This window comes from Corvus hawaiiensis, chromosome 17 (assembly GCF_020740725.1).
Source record: "Corvus hawaiiensis isolate bCorHaw1 chromosome 17, bCorHaw1.pri.cur, whole genome shotgun sequence".
In the NCBI taxonomy this organism is placed as follows: Eukaryota; Metazoa; Chordata; class Aves; order Passeriformes; family Corvidae; genus Corvus; species Corvus hawaiiensis.
The window spans coordinates 8,523,957-8,543,265 of NC_063229.1; the positions used below are offsets into that span (position 1 = coordinate 8,523,957).

The window sequence follows — 19,309 nt, forward strand, 5'->3', positions numbered from 1 at the left end:
ATCACAGACTGGGTTTACTGGGGGGTGGGCGGCATGGAGACCACCATGGGAAGCACAGAGCTGGGGGTGCTGAGGAGGGATCGGGAGGCTGGGTGATTATCCAGCAGCTGATGGAGCCCTCCATGGCTGGCTGTCCATCTGTCCAGCTGTTGTCTGGCTGTCTGGTGCAGGTTGGCTGCACAGACTGGGTCCTTGGTCCAGGTCCAGGTGGGGGCTAGGTGAATTCTGAGAAAGACAGGTAATCCATGCTCAGGCCCTCACTCTGTAGCATGACTGGGCACATCTGTCAGCCCCACAGCGGGGCCCTGGGAGTGAGGGCTCCAGAGACCCTGGACAGCTCTCCCAGGGAGCTGTGGGGGTTTTGCTGGTCACTTCTGCAGCATGCAAAGATGTAGGGGGGATGGCACAAGTGGGATGCTGCACTCCCAGCCATGGTCACAGTGGTCTGTGTGCCCATGGCTGCACATCCTCCTGCAGCACTGTTCCACTGGCTCCCGCATCCTCCACCCGTGCCCACCCGTGCCCACCCTCACTCACCTGGGGAGACCAGCCGGGCCCAGAGGCAGCAGAGCCCCAGGAGCAGGAGCAGTGACAGCAGCCGCATGGCATGGATGGGCAGCATGGGGGTTGCCTCTCTGGGCACAGGCAGGGGTTTAAATCCTCCTGGGGCAGAAGGTTGGTGCTCATGACCTGGCTCATGCCCCAGCACCTGACACGCTCCATCCGAGCGTGAACCCTCCCATCCCCTCCCTCCCGCGGGCAGCTGCTGCCGGACAAGCCTCAGGGGAGGCAGTTGCTGCTGCTTGGTGCTGGGCTCTGTGCAGGCCCAAGACAAGAGCAGCCAATGCAACTTCCCACTGCAGGAGACAGGTACGGGGCAGGCAGCAGCAAGGGCCCGGGGGATCCCGCTTGGGGCTGGCCTGGTGAATCAGTGGAGGAGGCTCCCCGGGCCGGGCGCTGTGGAGCAGCCTGTGGTGCCCTGGCAGCTCTCTGGGCATTGTTCTGCCTCTGGGAACAATCGCTGGTTCCTGAGGGACGTCCTGTGACCGGACACGGTCCACAGCCCCACGCTGCCACCGGCCCCTCAGCCCTGCATCTGCTGCCCAGCTGGCCCAACACCTGGCGGCCAGGAAAAGCCCAGGGCCATGGAGTCCTGATGCTGGGGACAGGGGCGTGGGGGCTCTGTGTGGGCGCCAGGACTGCAGGGCTGGAGCAACGGGTCCCGTGTGCTCGCCGGAGGCAGAGTGGGTGCTCAGATTCCCGTTTCACAGTGTTCCAGCTGCCTCTGCCCCTTCCATGGGATTGGCCGCACTGGACATTGCAAAGTGTTGCAAGGACGGCACCGGAGCTGCCGCGACTTTCCCTGACAGCCCCTTCCGGGAGCGCCCGTCCCTGGGAGAGGCAGGAGGGCTCCACGCACTCTGCACGTGTGTGAGCGTGTGTGTGCATACCTGGGAGCCAGGTGTGGACACGTGTGAATGCGTGTGCAGTCCACGCTCCCCGTGCTCCGGCTCTGCCCCTCGGCACTTCTCCTGCCGTGCGCCCTGGCCTGGCCAGGAACATCATCCCGGTGTCAGAGCGCCGCCTCTGTCCCTGTCCCTGCTGGGTGCCCGCCCTGGGACGTGCCGCATTCCTGGGCGTTCCTGGGTACCCCGGTCACTGCTTTCCCATAGAGGAAGTCTGGCTGGTGGTTCTGCCCTCACGGCTGCACCCATTGCTCACCCTGCGGGTCCCTAGTGTCAGGGCAGGACAAGGGGGTACGACACAGGTCCTCCTCTGGGAGTGGTTTTCTGTCATGTGGAACCCCAACATCTACCTGGGAGCAGCCCCCTATCATCCCTGGGACCGTCCCTGCATCCACCGTGGTGGTGTCCCAGCCTGGCCATGGTGTTGCTGCCGGTGCAGGGGCAGTCGGGGCTGCTTTGGAAGACGCCATCAGTCAGTCCAGTGATCACCCAGCCGCTGCGATTCCCCGGGGAGATAGCGGGGAAAATTCAGCCCCGGTGGATTTTGGCGCTGTGGCCATCGAGGGCGGCCGCCAAGTCCCTGCGCAAGAGTATCTTTCCCATTGCCCACCCTGACTCCGCACCCCTGACCGCCTCCAGCACCTCTCTCCGGCTTTGCTTACACCCCTGCTCAGGACTGGCCACGTCACCGTGTCCGGTGCCGGGGACGCCGCCAGGACCTCATCCTGGGTCTTCGGAGGACAGGCAGGAAAAGCTGCGGTGGGGCGTGGGCAGGGGGCGCGGGCGGGGGATGGCACCGCCCTCCAAACCCCACCCCGACTCCGGCTTTCCCGGCCCCTCCTCACAGAGTTTTCCTCGCCCTCCGCTTCCCCCTTGGGACAGTAATTACGACAGTAATTAGGAAGACAATTATTCCTGCTGAATGGGAACATCTTAATCTGTTTCTCCCTCCTTTTGGCAGATTTCACCCCACGCCCGCCCACGAGTACCGGCGGGTGCCGCCCGGCTCAGCGCCCGGAGCCCTGCGCTGCCGTGGGCCCGGGCCCCCGCCTGGAAGCTGAGACGGCTGCGAGCCGTGTCCCATCCCCAAAGGCCACCCAGGCACGATGCAGCCGCTGGACCCCGACCTGCTGCCGGGAGCAGGGGGCTGCCAGAGGGCACAGGACACGGCTCCGCACTGGTGTTCCCGGGAGGGGGGGCGGGTGAAGGGGACGGCCCCAAACCGAGCGAGGGTGATGAAGGAAGCGGCAAAGGGACAGAGGTGTCTACAGGATGGGAATGGGCGGGAGAATCGCCGTCCAGCGGGACCTGCCTTGCACAGCCACAGTGGTAGGCGGCGAGGTGGTACCCACAGGCGCAGCCCTGTGCGTGGGCCCATCCTGCCCGGGATGCTCTCTGTCGGACATGAGGGAGCATGGGACAAAGGGAAGTGATACAGCTCTGGCACAGCCTTTCCCCAGGACTTGCACCACAGGAAGCACAGGGAGAACGGTGCCCCAGCCCTTCCCTGGCTGACGGCTGCACCAGAGCTGGCAGCTTTCCATGCCCTGGCATGGCACTGTCATGATCCCTGGCAATGGAGAGGCAAGTACCAACCCTCCCATGTCTGTCCCCAACACATGCTTGCCCCCAGGAGGCTGCGGCAGTCGCTGGTGGTGTCCCCAGCCCAGCCTGGGCATGCTGCTGCCACCCAGCTGGGCTCCCCGAGGGCTGTGCCGGGACAGCTGTCCCGTCCTACCGGTCCCCCCAGATCGAGGGCTGTGGCCAGGATGCCACCAGGGAGACCAGGACCTGCCTGGGTGTGGCTCGTTACCTGCACGGCAGGAATTAGCTGGTTTTCGGCACCAGCCCTGCTCCCTCCGCCCCACCCACGCACCTTAAATCCCAGCCCACCACACCCGGGGCCAGACCCGGCCATCCAGGGCACCATGGAGCTGCCGCCTGGCTGTCTTCTCCTCTTGGCTGCCCTGCTCCCCCTTGCCAAGCGGTCCAGCCCGGCCCCGCACGCAACTGGACGAGAGGAGCTGGGGATGAGTGAGTGTAGCTGGGTCATGGACTGGGAATGGGGATGCTCGGGGTGCCGCTGTTGCCCGGTGCTTCCCACTGCCCTGTGTGCTGCCAGGTGCGCACAAGTGTGGGGCTGTGGGAGGCTGGGGTCTGACCCCAGGGCGCTGGGGGCTGCTGAGGCCCCTGCCCTGTGCCTCTCACCAGCGTCCTGGCCACTGTGTCCTGCAGCAAAGCCTGGGTATTGCTACCACATCCCAGAGGTGGAGGACCTGCTGGACAAGGACTGTGGCTCCTGCCACACGGGTGCCTCCTGTTCGCACTGCACCAGCGATGCCGACTGCCATGGAGTCACCAAGTGCTGTCCCAGCAAGTGTGGCTACACATGCCAGGAGCCAGTGTTAGGTGAGGGCTCAGTGCTGTGGTGGTAGGGCTCTGGAGTGGCAGTGTGGCACACACAGGAGTGGGTGACAAGAGGGGTGTTGGCTCGGTTGGGATAGCAAACTGGGAAGGGAGGTCCCTGGGTTGCTCCTGAGCTCTTGCTGGGTCTTGCAGACCCTGGGGGTCACCACACTATGCTATGGGGAAGCTGCTGGTGTGTGGGGCCGTGGGCAGGTGGGTGCAGAGCTGTGTGCTGGTACAAAGGGTATGGCAGTAAGAAGGAACCAGAACTGTGCAGAACTTTCTGAGGGCCTGAGAACCCTGAGCGTGGTGGTGTCCCCACCCTCCCCTGACTCAGCCTGTCGCCTTTGGATCATGCAGACTTCTGCTACCTGCCCTCAGTCTGTGGGAACTGCAAGGCGCTCTTCCGCCGCTTCTTCTTCAATGCCTCCAGCCAGCAGTGCGAGGAGTTCATCTACGGCGGCTGCGGCGGCAACAGGAACAACTTCGAGACCAAGGGCGAGTGCTTCCAGGCCTGTTCCCACCTCAGTAACTAGCAATGTACTGTGGGCCATGGGCCACAGATGGCGGCTGCTCCTGGCCCCTCTCCTGATGCCCCATCTCTCAGTTCCAGGTGCCTGGTAGTGCTGGCCTGGGAAGTGGTGGCCTCTGCACAGCCCCTGCCTGGGGGAAGCTGCTGCTGGTGGCCGCATCCCCAACCCCACAGGGAGACATTCCTCGTGGGGCTGGTGGCAATGAGGCCTGTGGGCCAGGGTGACCATGCTGGGGGCTGTGGCTTGCCTGGGATGCTCACTGGCCTAAGGACAGGGACATGTGCCCATGCCAGCATGGATGCCCCCTCCTATGCATGGTGCCTGACCTGAGGAGCCTGTCCCTCCCCTTGGACTGTGACAATACAAGGACAGGTCCCTGGATGAGCACGTCTGGGTCTGGTCCTTCCTGCCTGTGCTGGCAGGAGCAGTCAGTGCCCGTCCCTCTGGGCACTCCTTCCTCATGGGGACTGGGCAGTGGGTGCCTCCAGCAGCATGGCATGGCAGGGCTCACCCGGCCACCACCGTGCAGCTCCCATTGCCACGGATGAGCTCCTAGCCCAACCCTGCCTTCAAGCTGCCAACATGACCTGGCTGGGAGCTGAAACCACTGAATGGAGGAACAGCTCCCACCTCGATGGATGCCTGGGGTGGTGCCTGTCCCCAGCCTGCCCTGACCCAGGTCTGTGTCTGGCACCAACTCTGGCTGAACCTCCTGGCGCTGAGGGCCTCAGGTGATTTTAAGGCCACTCTAGGACCACATGGGGCAGCTGGGGGCAGCCAAGCACACGCTTTATTGCTGGAGGTGGTGGGGAGGGACAGGCCAGCTGGGGCCCATGACTGTCCCATGTCCCCTAATGAAGGCATCTTCCTGCTGCAGAGGAGCTGCTCTCTCATCACACAGCATCTGAAAAGGAGGATGTGCTTTTAGGGAGCAATGAGACTGCAGGAGCGAGGGGCCAGTGGCCATGATTGCAGCCATGCTGGCCAGCTCCATGAGAGCTCCATCCTGCTCCACATCACTTCAGATCCCCTCGCCCTGCAAATGCATCTGCTGGGAGCAGAGCAATGGGGTAGCAGCGGGAACTGGCCTCACAGTGATGCTGAGCTGGGAGCATGCTGAAGGCTGTGCCCTTCATACAGGTCAGCTGGCACCCTGCATGACCTGGTGTTAGTCCAGGCACTGGCCCCATCACAGTGGCCATAGGCCTCCTTATCACCAGGCATCCGCGTGCAGACGTGGCCGCAGCCGTTGCTGCAGCACTTATGGCCCCAGGCACACTCCTCATCGAGGCTGCACCGGTCCAGGCAGGTCCCACCGCCCCCAGGCATGGGGCACGCTCCACCTCTGCCTGCAGGGCAGAGCACCCTGCTGCGGGCCACCCAGCTGGGACACCCCATGTCTCCTGGGGCAACACCTGGGTCTCCTGTGCCTCACCTCCAGGAGTGTCCACGCAGACACGGCCGCAGGAGGTGCGGGTGCACCTCTGTCCCCAGGGACACTGCGAGTCGGCCTCGCACTCCTCCGAGCACCGCTCAGCACCGTGCCAGGGCACAGCCACGGTGTCGCGCTCTGTGGGCAGGGGAGGATGGTCACCTGCTGACTCTGAGCTGAGGCTGTGTGTGCTCATCACTTGCACGGAAAGAGGGGGATGCATGGAAAGAAGGATGGGGGCAGATCATATCCCTGGAGCGTGTGACACCCCCACAGGTACAGCTGCCTTGGCAGACCCAGCTCAGGTTTCCAGTGTGGTCATGGTGAGGGGTCCTCATTGGGGAGGAAGGGTCAGGATGCCCTGGGAGTGGGTGCCAAGGGGACCTGGGCTCTGTCCCTGCTGGGCTGGGCAGGTGTGAGGGGCTGACCTGGCAGCGAGGCTGGCGTGCAGACGTGGCCACAGCCATTACTGCAGCACTTGTGGCCCCAGGGACACTCCTCGTCGAAGTTGCACAGGTCCAAGCACGTGCCCCCCTCCCTGGGGATGGGGCACACTCCCACTCTGCCTGCAAGGTAATCATCCAGCTGGGGGGCATCTGGCCTGGGGCACCTCACCAGGGGGCACCCCAGGGCAGCCCCACATAGCTCCCGGAGGGCCTGGCTGGTTCTCACCTCCGGGGATGTCCATGCAGACATGGCCACAGCCGATGCTGGTGCACCGCTGTCCCCGGGGACACTGTGAATCAGCCTGGCACTCCTCTACACACCGGCCATCAGCTCTGTCCCCACTGTCTGCAGGGGCACAGCAACCAACTCGCCGTCACCTCGCTGCCCTTGGGGGACGGGGGCTAGCTCCCCCCTAACAGGCTGTGCCCATTACCTCTGGGCACGGCCACGCACTCCCAGCCGCAGCCGGTGTCACAGCACTTCTCCTCTCGTCCGCAGACACTGTCATCCAGGCACTGGCTCCCGCGCCGGCGCCGCGGGTCCCAGCACGGCTCTGCCCGGGGGCACTCCCCGGGGTGCTCTACCAGAGGAGGGGACCCAGGTGAGGGTGGAGGTCCCAGCCCTGCTCTCACGTCACTTCCCTGGGCTGGTGGCCGGGCTGCCACGCTCACCTCGGGCAGGGCGGGTGCAGCGCATGGCGCAGCCAGAGAAGCAGCACTTCTCCTGCCGGGAACAGTCCCTGTCGTGGGTGCAGGAGTCCATCTCCGTGCACGGCTCCGATGTGCGTTGTGGCCTCACCTTTGGGCACTCACTGGGTTTGTCTGAGAGGAGCAGGAAGAGACAGCAGGAGGAGGGACCACCCTGTGTTGCAGGCACCTCCTTTCCTGCAGCCTCGGGCTGCCCTGACAACTACCCTCGGGGTAGCACCGTCCCGCATCCTGCACCCAGGAGCTTTGACAGCATTCCTGGTGGAATCACTGTTCTGGCGACCATCTCCTCACCTGGTTCGGGGGCTGAGCACACGTGGCCACATCTGCTGCTGCTGCAGCACTTCTCAGCCCCCGGGCACTGCCAGTCCTTGGTGCAGGTGGTGCCACACGGGGTCACGGCCAGCGGAGCCTCCTCAGCCAGCGGGCAAATGCCTGGTTTTTCTGGAGGCAGGAGGCAGTGGGGCTGGGGGTGCAAGCAGCAATAGCGGGTCTTCCCCACCCAGTCTCACAGTCCCTGGAGCTGGGGGACACCCCTGCCCGTATCTGGCACCTCGGGATGGGGGCAGGCAGACATAGTCGCAGCCACTCAGGCAGCACTTCTCCTCGCGGGGACACTCGCCGTCGTGCCAGCACTGGGCTCTGCAGTCATAACTGGGGAACAGCCCGGCACGGACTGGGCAGAATCCGTCCTTCCCTGCAGGCATGGTGTGGAGTGGCTGCAGTGCCACTGCTTGGAGATGCAGCCGTGGAGACCAGGGCACATGGGGCTGTCGAATCTTTGGGGTGGCTCCCGGCCCCCTCACCTTGACTGTTTGCCACACAGTGCCGGCTGCACAGCTGGTGACAGCAGACGTGGGATGGGGGACAGTCCTGGTCCTGGAGACATCCCCACTGGTGCAGCAGTGGCCGTTGAGTGGCCGGGGCAGGGCTGGTGTCCTCTGCACCGTGGAGCAGGATGAGAGCAGGATGGTGGCCTCACCAGAGGGTGGTCTCGCTGTCCCCTTCCCTCCCCACTCCGGTGCCCACCTGGGAGCTGTGCAGTTTGTCCCCACCCCAGGCCCGGCAGAGCCACCCTGGCAAGCATGGGGTGGGGCGTCCCGTTTGTGCCACAGCTCTGTGCCATGGTGGCTGCTGCCCCACGGCATCATTCCCGGTCTCTGAGCCATGTCCCCGCCCGCACTGCCCATCCTGTCCCATCCTGCCTCACCGGCCGGCACTTCCGGCAGGCACTGGTGGCCACAGCTGCTGTTGCAGCATTTCTGCGCGTCGGGGCAGTCGCCGTCGCCTCGGCACCGCTCCCGGACCGGTCGTGGCTGCACCGTGGGGCCCTCGCTGGGCTTGGGCTGGTCTGGCAGGGCAGAATGGGTGTGACGATTCAGCATTCCCCACTGGCCGCCCTGCCTGCGCCGGGGGTCCCTGGCTCCTGCCATGACCCACTAGTTCCTGGTGCCTGCGGCCACGTCCCAGCGTTGGGTTTTTCCGGCAGCTGCCAGAAGCTGCCGGAGCAGGGGAAGCTGCCTGTGCTGCCCCAGTGGCCAGGGCGTCAGGGAGACAACTATGGCACACAGGGTCCCTGGGGCGAGCCAGATCTCCCAGCCTCCTCGCCGAGTCCTTACCCTGCGCCGGCTCTAGGCAGGCAGAGCCGCAGCCCAGCGGGCAGCACTTCTGCGCTCCCAGGCAGTCCTTGTCCTCCAGGCAGGGGAAGGAGCAGGGGGCGATCAGCCGCTCAGGGGCTGCTGCCGGGCAGGCACCGGGCTTCTCTGCAGCGCCGAGGGGCCGAGAGGTGAGGCTGCACTGCAGTGTCCTAGGGCAGCACCGGGAAACCTGCCCCTGCCAGACCCCTCTGCCTCCCCCTGGCTGGACCCATTCCTGTGTCCCAACCCAGAGCCTTCCCCACATCCCGGCGGCGGTCAGGAGGCTGCTAGCAGCGCGCGGGGAGCTGCACCATAGCAATGGGGATTTCACAGGGAATGGGACAGGGAAAAGGGTGCCAGCTGCCCCGGGACAGAGGTGGTGTCAGCGGCTGTACCGCGGTGCCGTACCTTCTGCCGGGGGGATGCAGCGCAGCCGGCACTCCCAGGGGCAGCACTTGAGCTCAGCGGGGCAGCTGGAGTCGTTGGCACAGAGTGGGGACTCCAGGCGCAAGCAGCGCATGAAGTCCCGTGGACACCTCCCTGGTTTCTGGGTGTCCCCTGCGGTGGGATGGCAATGTCAGGACAGTGCCAGAGCCCCTCATCCTCCATCCCTGGAGAAGCAGGATGTGGGGCTCTCTGCAGGGGACAGGGAACTGGAGCAGGGACTGCAGCCGCAGGGGATGGAGACTTCTCTGCATCATGGCCTGGGGCTGCTGGACCCCCACATCGAGACCTGCATGGCACAGCACAGTGTGGCACAGTGTCATGGCATGGCATGGTGTGGCATGGCACAGGCTCATGTGTGCCCTTGCAGGGCAGCAAGTGCCACGTGGAGTGTCACTGGCCCTGTCAGGGTGAAGCCAGCACCGAGCCAGCACCAACTGGAGGTTAGGATTTATTCCTGAGCATCCTGCTGCCGCGAGCTTCCTCACTGCAAGCAGCACACTCCTCACTGCTGCTGTCTCTTCCTCTTCCTTCTTCTCCTCCTCCTGTCCTGGCACCCCATGCTCCTCTCGGCCATGCTGGGAAAATTGGGACAGCCCTGCCTCCGGTACAGGCGAGCTCCAGCTGGTGCCTGTGCCCGGCTCCTGCTGCCAGCTGGGGCTGCGGCGGGAGCCGCCTGTGCCAAGAGCCCGCCCGGCTGCGGCGGGGCCGGGTGTTTGGGCTGCAAACAGACGCTGCCGGAGTTTCACCGCAAACAGCAGCTGCTTGGTTCAAACAAAGAGGCACCGGCTGTGGTCTCGGTGAGGGCAGAGCCACACCGCAGCTGGGCACCACTGCTCCAGGCATCGTCCCACGGCGGGGTGCTGGCAGCAGGGGTCTGTGCCAGGATGCAGCCCGGACCCTGCTGCATGTGATTCCCCTGGGAGCTGACAGTTGTTGCGCCCGTGGGGTGCAGGGGGTGCCCACGGGGGTAAGGGCATGCACACATGCCCCTGCACCCTGGGGTGGGAGCAGGGTCCCCCGGGCAGCAGGGCTGTGGTGCAGGTGCTGCAGCCAGCTGGGACATGGTCCCTGCTAGCATATGCTGGGCAGGGATAGAGGGGACATGGCAGGGACACGGAGGCCGGGATGCAAGGAGCTGCTCCCAGGCTGCCTGTGGTTGGCAGCTGCTGGGTTTGACTCCTGGTACTCACCGCCCTTCTCTGGTGTTACGCTTGGCTCTGCCCTGAGGATGAGGAGGCCCAGGAGGAGGAAAACTCCTGGGCTCATGGTGCTGCCGGGGATGTGCATGTCTGGAGCTGAGCTGGGGCTTGGTTTAAAGTCTGTGGTAGGGGTGCCTGAAGTGCCAGGGCAGCTGAAGCTGAGCTGCTGTAGCAGCTGGTTGTGCTGTGGGCAGGAGGGGCAGGAGGAGGGGCAGTTCCCAGAACCTGCCGGCGCCCCGCCAGCCATCCCGCTTATCTCTGCCCAAGCCCTGCTTTGGGGTCAGGGCGACCTGCGGGGCTGGGGAGGCCAGATGGGGTCAGACACTGCTGGACCCCATGTTGCACCACTCCATCCCTGCTGCAGCTGGCTGCCACTCCCTCTTTGGGTGCCCTTTCAGCCTCACTCATCCCTCTACTCCCTGGAGTGGGGACTGATATCCAGGAGACTGCTGGTAGACCCCATGGCTTGGTCCTGGCATGGCAGTGGGAGCAGTGCAAGGGGTTCTAGCAGCTCTACTGCCATGGTGGTGCCCCTCAGCCAGGTGTAGCTTCTGTGCACAGGACTGCTTGGGATCCAGCATCATGAGTAAGCAGGTCCTGCTGTGGACCCTGGCATGTGGGTGATGCTCCCTGCCCCCTTCCTTGTCTGGGTGCTCCAACTGTCCTGACCCGTGATTGCTTTTCCCACCAGGTTTTCACACTCTGGGATGCAAATGAGCCCTTCCTTGGCACAAGGAATCTGAGGGAACTGGTTCTCCAGTCCTGCCGAGGGGACATCATGCAGCCCCCAGGCCCAGCAGGATGGTTACCGTGGAATGACGATGGCTGGAAGTCACCTGCACAGAACCAGGACCCTCTCCCTGCCCTGGGGCAGTGCCTGCGTGCAGGGATGGCTGCCTGCACCTCCCTGCCTGCACGCAGCCCAGGCTGCCAGCACCCCTGGGAACCAGAGCACAGAACAGGGATGGTGACCCAGAGCACACGTGGCTGTGGGATGGTTTATTCTGTCTCAGGGCTGTGGAGCAGCTGGGGTCATGTGGATGTGGGATTTCGCCTCATGCAGGGTTGCCAGGAATCTTGGCCATGCAGGCAGTATGCAGCCCTTAATGGCATGGCTGGGGGTGCCAGGGACCCTGACCAGAAGCAGCGGAGTCAATGCTGGTGCCATCCTGCCAGTGCAGAGGGTCCAGCGCAGGGATAGGTGTGGGGGACAGCAGCACCTCTGCCCAGCCCATGGGGGCAATGGCAGTGGGGTGTGGGATGACCCTGAAATGGCAGCTTCTGGTGCAGCCCTTCCTGGCCATGGCTACACTGTACCTGGAAGAGGCCAGTGAGGGGGTCAGTGAGGATGGGGGATGAGGGATGGGAGGCCCTGTGGTGCTCACACCCTGGGTCCCACTCTGATCCCTCCAGGCTGGGCCCAGAAGGCAGCAGGCTGTGTGGGGACTGTACCTCTCAGTGGGCGGACACAGACCCGGCTGCAGCCCTGCAGGCAGCACTTCTGGCCAAGGGGGCAATCCTTGTCCTGCAGGCACAGGAGGAGGCACTTGGCTGCCTGATCACCCTCTGCTGCAGGGGGACAGAGACCTGGCCACGCTGGCATATGCAGAGAGAGGAAGGGGTGAGGGGCTCAGGGCACCCCTCCAGGATGGTGGAGCCGCCCTGCATGCAGGGATGAGCTCCTCACCCAGCTTCTGCCCCATTGGACAGCAGCTCGGGCCCCATTGCCCCGGGGAGGGTCATGGTGACAAGGTAGGGAGGGGGCACAGGGGTCTTGGCTGCATAGGGTGCTGATGGTTTACCCTTGGTGGGTGGTTTGCAGATATGTCCACAGCCAGTGGTGCAGCACTTGTTGTCCCCAGTGCAGTCACTGTCGGTGTCACACAGCTCCAGACAGGGCCCCAAAGAGCCCCGCAGCACCATGGGGCACACGCCAGGCTTTGCTGTGGCACGGTGGCTCCCTGGTGACAGTGAGGAGTCTGTGCCAGGATTCTCTCCCCAGCCCCGCTCCTGGCACAGCCTCCGTCTCCATCCTGTTTCTGTCCTGTGCCTCCATCTTCCTTCCCAGAGCACCATGATGGCCTCAGCCACCAGCTTCACACCCACACCAGTCTCACCCAGTGAGACCAGTCACAGCTCAATATGGGATGCCAGCTGGTAGCTGGAGTGGTGAAGGACAACCCTTGCTCTGGTTGCAGCAGCACACAGTCTGAGGGGGGTGCAGGAGGGAGGGTCAGGAGGGGGTTCAGCCTTTCACCCACTCGGGGCCATCTCCCACCCATCACAGAGGAGCTGGGCATGGGGATCCCTTCCCACAGCACCCTGAGGGCCAGCTCTTGGCAAGGGGCTCATGAGGGCTGGGGCTGTGCCCAAGGCAGGCGTGTGGGACCAGGAGCCGCAGCCAGAGGCACACGCTCCCTGGGGCCTGGATGGATGCCACCAGCTGCACACTCGGCCAGGCACAGCTGCTGTGGCTTGTCCAGAGCTACGGCCGGGCTCATGCTGGGCTCTGCCAGGGGGGAGCTGGGCTAGCACCAGTGCCTTGGTGGGCTGAACATGGGGATCAGAGAGGGCCGGTGGGGCTGTACCTGTGTCTGGAGGGGTGCAGGCCAGCCCACAGCCAGAGAAACAGCACTTGAGTTCCCCAGGGCAGTCCCGGTCATCAGTGCAGTGGTTGGGGCAGGCAGCAGCTCTCCTCTGGGCACGCTTCCGTGGGCAGAACCCGGGTTTGGCTGCAGAGAAGGTGCAGGGTTTGGCATGCAGCCAGCCTGGCCCCACTGCCCATGGCTCCCCTACAGTGCGATGGGGGCTGTGGACCCCTGGGGCTGTCCCAGGGCATCCTCAGCCTGGCATGGGGATCTCCAGGACACCTCACCTGGCTCAGCAAGCACGCAGCGGGTGCAGCAGCCACGGGTGCAGCACTTCTTCCCCGAGTGGCATGTGGTGTCATTGTGACATCTTGTCCCACAGCTTGGCCCGATGGCACTGCCAGCATGGGGGCAGTAGCCCGGGCTCTCTGCAGAGGGAGATGCTCCATGCAGCCGTGTCCCAGGGAGCAGGGCTCACTCTGGGGCGCCAACACAGGCACCAGCCCACGTCCCACCCGTTGCCCGATCCTTGTGCTGGCATCCCTTGGAGTGAGCAGCGGTACCTGTGGTGGGCAGGAGGCAGGTCCAGACCTTCCCAATCTGGCAGCACTTCTCAGCACCAGGGCAGCCATGGTCGGAGAGGCAGTACAGTCTGGGGGCCCAAGGGGCTCCGCTCGTCCCCGCTGGGCACTCTCCTGCTTTGAGAGGGGCGGTGGGGGTCCAGTGTCCCTGCAGGGCCCGGTGTGGGGATGCAGGGAAGGTGAAGGCAGTGCCCTGGTCCCCGGGCCTGTGCTGCTGGGCCAGGGCGAGCAGTGCCAGGAGCACCAGAAGAAGGGTGCAGTGGCCCAGCATCGCGCTGCGATTGATGTGCTTCTGGGTGATGGGCTGGGATTTAAACCCTGCTGGAATGGGGGCTGGCCAAGCCAAGCTGCTCCTTCTCATGGAGGCAGTTTCGGGACTGTGGGAGTGCTGCACGTGAACAATTCAGCTTGGGGGAGACTCCCAGGAGAGTGCTGGGCTCGTGGCCCATGGCTGACGCATCCTCCACAGCTCCTTTTCCAGGTCACTGGTGACCTGTGAGCAGCTGGGCCAAGGGCGAGCAGCATTCCCAGAGCCCCACCATTGCGAGCATGGATGGGACACAGAAGCAGTGTTCTGCCCCAGTCTTCAGTGTCCACTGGATCCCTCCTGGCATATGTGGAGCAGGGAGAGCTGCTGTGGAACTGTGGTGCTGTGCCGGGGTGCACAGCCTGCACCTACGCAGAGAGAGGGGGAACCAGCACCAGACACTGGGCAGTGCTGGGCAGGGTGTGGGGCTCACTCAGTCCTGGGGGATGGCTCTGGTCTGTCCCCTGCCAAGGGCAAAGGCTCTGGGGGTGCCAGCCCCTCTCAGGCAGGAGGGACATGCTCCTATCCCAGGGGCTGGGAGCAGGAGCAGGCAGGTTTGGAAGGAACAGGGCCCCTGGAGACGAGTGGAGATCAGGAAGTGCCAGGGGAAAGCAGGACAGGAGCAGGAGCCCAGCTTTGAGCAGGCGGGAAGGGATGTGGCAGAGACAGGCATGGGACCAGGGCATGCGGGTTGCACTGCCCAAAGCTCCTTCAGGCTTCTGCTGTGGGCAGGGTGCCATGGCCAGGCTGGGAAGGCGGAGGCAAGGACAAGTTTGGGTGATGCTTGTGTACGGGCACACACTGTAGCCTGTTTGTCCCCTGGCCATTGCAGAGCGGGGAGCAGAGAGCACCTCTGCTCTGACGGGACACGGACACAGCTGCACTTCGACAGCTGTGCTCCAAGCATGGCGGAGGAGCCAAGGTGGAGGAGCCAGTGTGCAGGGACAGCTGGGGCCATGGACCTATGGGACAGCCTCAGGCAGGGCACAGGCTGGGGACCCTTGGAGGCATGACAGAGTCAGTCAATGCTGCTGCTTGTGTGGAGCCCTTCCAGGCATCCCTGGAATAGGATGGAGAGGCAGCCACAGCTTGTGATGGAGAGGGGGCCACAGCATGGAAGAGAGGCAGCCATGGTGCAGGATGGAGAGGCAGCCACGGCGTGACAGGGAGAAGCTGCTTTATTGGTGAGAGTGCAGGGGGCTAGCCCGAGCAGGGAACCCCAGGGAGGAAACTGAGGCTGAAGGCTCCAAGCCGGGGGGATGGTGCAGGGCCAGGACCAGGGCATGTGGGATGGGCATCGGGCAGCAGCTTCCCTGTGGCTGGGCTGGCAGGAGGCAGCTGCACCTGCAAAGGAGCAGAAGCTGTGAGTGGGATGGGTGCATGGGTGCCGTGCTGCGGTGCTGTGGGATCCCTGGGGCTGGGATGCACCCAACTGACCTCAGTGGATGGGCGTCACACAGGAGACCTTGCCGCAGCCATTCCTGCAACACTTCTGGATTCCAGAGCAGTTGGCATCAGTCTTGCACTGGTTGGTACAGACGCCCAGCATGGGGATGCCCGGGTTGACAGGTGGGCAGGTGCCAGGCTTCTCTGAAAGGCAAAGGGACATGGCTGAGACCTGCTGGCCCTGCCATGGGGGGCAGGGCCCACCCTGCAGCTCCCAAAGCTGCAAGCATGGCCCTGGCCCCTATCTGCCATGGAGGAGGGACCACCATGGTACCCGGCATTTCCCCCATCCCATAGCTCTGCTTGCTGGCATTCCTTGCCAGCTGGACCTGATGGGGACACATCAGGGAGGCCACATGGCATGGTGGTCCCCAACAGCCCCTATGCCCAGTGTTCCTGCTCAGGGACACGTGGCTGGCACAGGTGCCATGTGCAGACATGATGAAGGCCTTGGCCCTGCTGTCCTCTACAACTGCCCTGGATGGCCCTGGCTGTTTCTTCATGGCATGGGGGCTCAGCCTAGGCCTCAGACAGGATCACGTGCCCCCCAAACAGCCTTTGCCTGGCAGTGCAGGGCCCCTGCTCCGCTGTCCCACTGCCTGCCATGGGCACTGAGCTCTGGCTCTGCACCATTCTGCCCTCCACTGTGGTGCAGCCAAGCCAGCGCTGTCCCGCAGGCAGCCATGGAAGCACTGGAGCCTCTAGGTCACATCCATGTGTCTGCAGCTGTGGATTCCAACTCCTGCACCCATCTCCTTGGGTCACTCTCCAGAAGGACTGTTGTGGTGAGTGTGCTCAGCACAGAGCAGTGCCCACATCCTGGGCTGGCAGCCGCCCACAAGGTTGAGAAGCTGCAATGGGGAGTGGTGCAGACCCCCACCCTCCAGCCAAGCCCCAGCATCATTTGGGGGTGTTCACTCAGCCCCTGCATGGCTGAGAGGAGGAAGGCGTGAGCATAGCCCAGCAGGAGCACACCCCGAGCATGCTGGGCTCCCATGCAGCCCCCGATCCCCGCGCTGCAGCCGGACACACATTGGGCACCCAGGCCTGTGGCGACCACTGCACCCTGGAGCACCAGTACTGCCGGCTGGGATGGGCTGTTGGCTCGTGGCAGTGGCACCGGCTCTGGGCAGCACGGCCAGGAGCAGGAAGGAGTGTTACCGTCAGGCTTCTGGCAGGCCTTGCCGCAGGCTGCCGGGCAGCACTTGAGGGTGCTCTCGCAGTCGCCATCGGACTGGCACCCCACCGTGCAGTTCACCGCATCCATCGCCGGGCTCGGGCACACGCCGGCTTTTGCTGCAAGGCAAAGGTGGGGGCGTGGGCAGGCGCGGGGCGGCCGGCGCCGGGCAGGGCGAGGGCTGCGTCCCTTTCCGGGAGATGCTGCCCCGGCCCCAGGGCTGGCTCCAGGGATGCTGCCGAGCCCAGCCGCGCTGGGCACAGGCTGGTGCTCGCCCCGGCTCCCACGCCGGCTGCCCTGGGGCTGGGAGGGAGGGATGCTGGCCGCTCGCCGGGCGTGCCGTGACGAGCCGAGCTGGGCCATGCGCTCATACTCACTGGTGTCATTCTGGGCGGATGCTGCCGGCAGCTCTGCCCAGAGAGCCAGGAGCCCCGCCAAGATGAGGACGCTGCGGGCCGTGGGCATGGTGCAGGAAGCGGCTGCGCTGTGGCAGCCCGGCCGGCCTTTAAGCTCCTCTCCAGGTGGGGCCGGCGGGCTCGGCCTTCCGGGTGGCTCCCAAGGGCCGGGCAGGGCCAGGCTCCCCCTTCGCGCTTGCACAACCCGAGTATCAGGTATCTACCGCTGCTGGCTGCCGACCAGGGAGGGGGAGCCTCGAGGAGACTGGGCGGCCATGCTGAGAACTCGCCCGGCAGGAACAGCAGCCGAAGCACCCCTGGCCACGGCCCCCGCACGCCGGACCCCAGACAGCCCCACACGGAGCCCAATGGGGCGCTGGGTCGCCACGGCCCTGCGTGGGGATCGGCCGTGGGAATGAAGTGGTACCGCTCGCACGGAGCGAGGCAGGCGTGAGTGCAGCAGGGACAGGGCATGACCCGTCCCTGCTCGGACTCACCCTGCACTGCCACGGCCACAGCCATGAGCTTGAATGGAGCCCCTGGCCTGGGTCGCTGGTGCCCCGAGGCTGGGAGGAACCAGCAATGCAGACAGGGCTGTGGCTCAGCTCTACAACTGCTCACCCAGCTCCTGCTCCTGTTCCAGACACTGTTCTCCTCCAGCTCTTGCTCCTCAACTGAAGGGTCCTCCAGGCTGCCTGTGCCTTGGGCAGGCGCCTCCCCCAGGGCTGCCCTGCACCTCCTCGCAGCCACAGGAGCTCCTGCCTGGCCACAGCCCTGTCCCACAGACCCTGCCATCCTCACAGCCTCCCACAGCACTGGGGATGCGGATGGACCAGCCGAAAGCACCATTTGTGCAAGTGGCTGTCAGGGAGTGAGCCACTGACATGCACTCCCAGTGCTCCGGGGCACAGTGGTATTGGGGCTGTAAAACCCCAATCCCTTTGGCCTGTCTGGGATACCCTTCCCATGGCACATCTGGTGGGTCAGGACACTCCACTGCCCCTGGCAATGTCAAGCTGGGGATGGTTTGAATGGGCCCAGCTCGCCCACTTGGTGTGGCTGCCCTGCTCACATCAGCATTTGCCAGTCTGCCAGCGCCCATCTCCTCCACAGACTCCTACAGGAAGAGGAAACCTGCCCTGTTCCTGGTAATGTGCCCTTGCTGCTGGCAGAAGCAGCCCCAGCTCCGGGCTGGAGCATCCTGCAAATTTGCATGGGCCAAGGGTTCATGGGGCCGAGACATGATCCCTGCCTGAGTCACGAGCTGGCGCGGCTCTGCCGGGGTCCGTCTCCAGGTAATTTAACCCCACAGTCAACAATGTGGCACGGTGGCGTGGCAGTAAATCAGTAACTGTTTGCCTTTGCCTGTGGTCTCCTCCCTGCCCAGGTGTTTATGCAGGAACAGGAGCCGGCGCTGACGGCTCAGCCGCCTGCCCCATTGCCGCACCTCATGTCACCGCTGTGGGCAGTGGGAGTGACACATGGGGATTGGGCAGAGGCCTGGGGTGCCAGGGGGATCATCAAGGCAGCCCTTGTGCCTGTGCCCTCCAGGATGGGGACCTGCTGGGGAGCTGCCGGGACCTGGCCACGCTCAGGCTGGCTGGGATGCTCCCATAGTGGCCCCCACTGGGCTGGACTGGGATTTAACCCAGGGCCAACATCGGGATGCCAGGAATGGAAACAACCATGTTGCAGCCCAGTGGCCCCTGCACCAGGACTGGAGCACAGTGCTGTGTCGGCCAGAGTGGGATGGGGGTGGTAACAGCTGGGAGGTGAGCACACTCCCCACCAGGATGGAGGGGAGAGACCTCCACCATACCTGCCTGTGTTGCACAGGGACAGAGCCCACCTGGACCCAGCAGCAGCTTCTCTAGAGCAGCAGCACTGCTGCCGGACCCACACTGGCCACCCAGGGTCACTGGTGTCCCACTGTGTCTGGGCTATGACCCTGTGCTGGTGCTGTCTTTAAGGGTCATTGCCCTGGTCTGACCCTGTGACAGCTCTGCCCCAGCATGGGGTGACCCCAGTGTGGGGTGACCTTGGTGCTGGCAGGGAGCAGTCAGCACTGGGAGGCTGTGAGGGTGGTTGCCAGCAGCCAGGATGCACAAGAGCATCTGGATGGGAGTAGAAGGGAGCCCAGAAATGGAAGGCTCATGGAAGGACACGAGGGGGAAACAACAGGGGAAGCTGAGAGCTGGGGAGAGCAGTGTGAGCGCCAGTGGGTTTGCCCACAGTTGTGCCCCAGCTCCAAGGTGCCCAGCTGGCTGCTGAGGACAATCCAGCTGAAGCTGCCTCCAGCCAGCCAGAGCACCTGGAGAGGGACTGAGCGAGCTGGTAGCTGGGCCAGCAGCTCCAGCCCACGCAGTTGGCATCGCCTTCTGGGAGACAGGAATGCTTTGGCTCCTGTCCACAGTGTATGGCATTTGGGATATTGGTGTCCCCACCCTGGCTCTGCCAGGTGCTTCCTCGGCAGAGGCTGAGGATGGCTGTGGGGAGTACAGGGGCCTGCCAGCTGTCCCTATGGCCAGGGAGGATCCTGGC

At 64.5% G+C, this 19,309-nt stretch overlaps 5 protein-coding genes and 1 long non-coding RNA gene across 8 annotated transcripts; 1 reads left to right on the forward strand and 5 right to left on the reverse strand.

The window, feature by feature from the left end:
* Positions 1 to 3,378: 3,378 nt before the first annotated feature.
* SPINT4 (serine peptidase inhibitor, Kunitz type 4) lies at positions 3,379 to 4,786 on the forward strand. Of its 2 annotated transcripts, none has more exons than XM_048321868.1 (3): positions 3,379 to 3,500; positions 3,678 to 3,875; positions 4,233 to 4,786. In XM_048321868.1, exons 1-3 carry the CDS (start codon positions 3,395 to 3,397, stop codon positions 4,406 to 4,408), a joined length of 480 nt encoding a protein of 159 aa, XP_048177825.1. In that variant the 5' UTR covers positions 3,379 to 3,394; the 3' UTR covers positions 4,409 to 4,786. The 2 variants fall into 2 exon arrangements, with proteins under 2 accessions (XP_048177825.1, XP_048177826.1); XM_048321869.1 differs by having other exon boundaries at positions 3,702 to 3,875.
* A 635-nt stretch (positions 4,787 to 5,421) lies between these two features.
* LOC125334981 lies at positions 5,422 to 6,980 on the reverse strand. Its single transcript, XM_048322221.1, has 5 exons — positions 6,956 to 6,980; positions 6,718 to 6,864; positions 6,510 to 6,629; positions 6,266 to 6,403; positions 5,422 to 5,975 (listed from the first exon to the last, which is right to left on the reverse strand). The coding sequence occupies exons 1-5, from the start codon at positions 6,978 to 6,980 to the stop codon at positions 5,422 to 5,424; spliced, it is 984 nt and encodes a 327-aa protein (XP_048178178.1).
* Positions 6,980 to 8,281, reverse strand: LOC125335007. Its single transcript, XR_007207293.1, has 3 exons — positions 8,202 to 8,281; positions 7,286 to 7,932; positions 6,980 to 7,105 (listed from the first exon to the last, which is right to left on the reverse strand). It is a non-coding gene; the product is annotated as an uncharacterized LOC125335007 (long non-coding RNA).
* Positions 8,282 to 8,430: 149 nt separating this feature from the next.
* Positions 8,431 to 10,362, reverse strand: LOC125334982 (WAP four-disulfide core domain protein 5-like). Its single transcript, XM_048322222.1, has 4 exons — positions 10,266 to 10,362; positions 9,037 to 9,186; positions 8,611 to 8,754; positions 8,431 to 8,444 (listed from the first exon to the last, which is right to left on the reverse strand). The coding sequence occupies exons 1-4, from the start codon at positions 10,360 to 10,362 to the stop codon at positions 8,431 to 8,433; spliced, it is 405 nt and encodes a 134-aa protein (XP_048178179.1).
* A 610-nt stretch (positions 10,363 to 10,972) lies between these two features.
* Positions 10,973 to 14,819, reverse strand: LOC125335042 (WAP four-disulfide core domain protein 3-like). 2 transcript variants are annotated; one of them, XM_048322309.1, is made up of 6 exons: positions 13,426 to 14,819; positions 13,150 to 13,290; positions 12,863 to 13,006; positions 12,077 to 12,235; positions 11,727 to 11,870; positions 10,973 to 11,591 (listed from the first exon to the last, which is right to left on the reverse strand). In XM_048322309.1, exons 1-6 carry the CDS (start codon positions 13,802 to 13,804, stop codon positions 11,581 to 11,583), a joined length of 978 nt encoding a protein of 325 aa, XP_048178266.1. In that variant the 5' UTR covers positions 13,805 to 14,819; the 3' UTR covers positions 10,973 to 11,580. The 2 variants fall into 2 exon arrangements, with proteins under 2 accessions (XP_048178266.1, XP_048178267.1); XM_048322310.1 differs by having other exon boundaries at positions 11,727 to 11,887; positions 12,043 to 12,235.
* A 91-nt stretch (positions 14,820 to 14,910) lies between these two features.
* LOC125335044 (WAP four-disulfide core domain protein 2-like) lies at positions 14,911 to 16,964 on the reverse strand. Its single transcript, XM_048322311.1, has 4 exons — positions 16,751 to 16,964; positions 16,358 to 16,492; positions 15,188 to 15,340; positions 14,911 to 15,094 (listed from the first exon to the last, which is right to left on the reverse strand). The coding sequence occupies exons 1-3, from the start codon at positions 16,836 to 16,838 to the stop codon at positions 15,189 to 15,191; spliced, it is 375 nt and encodes a 124-aa protein (XP_048178268.1). The 5' UTR covers positions 16,839 to 16,964; the 3' UTR covers positions 14,911 to 15,094; position 15,188.
* Positions 16,965 to 19,309: the final 2,345 nt, after the last annotated feature.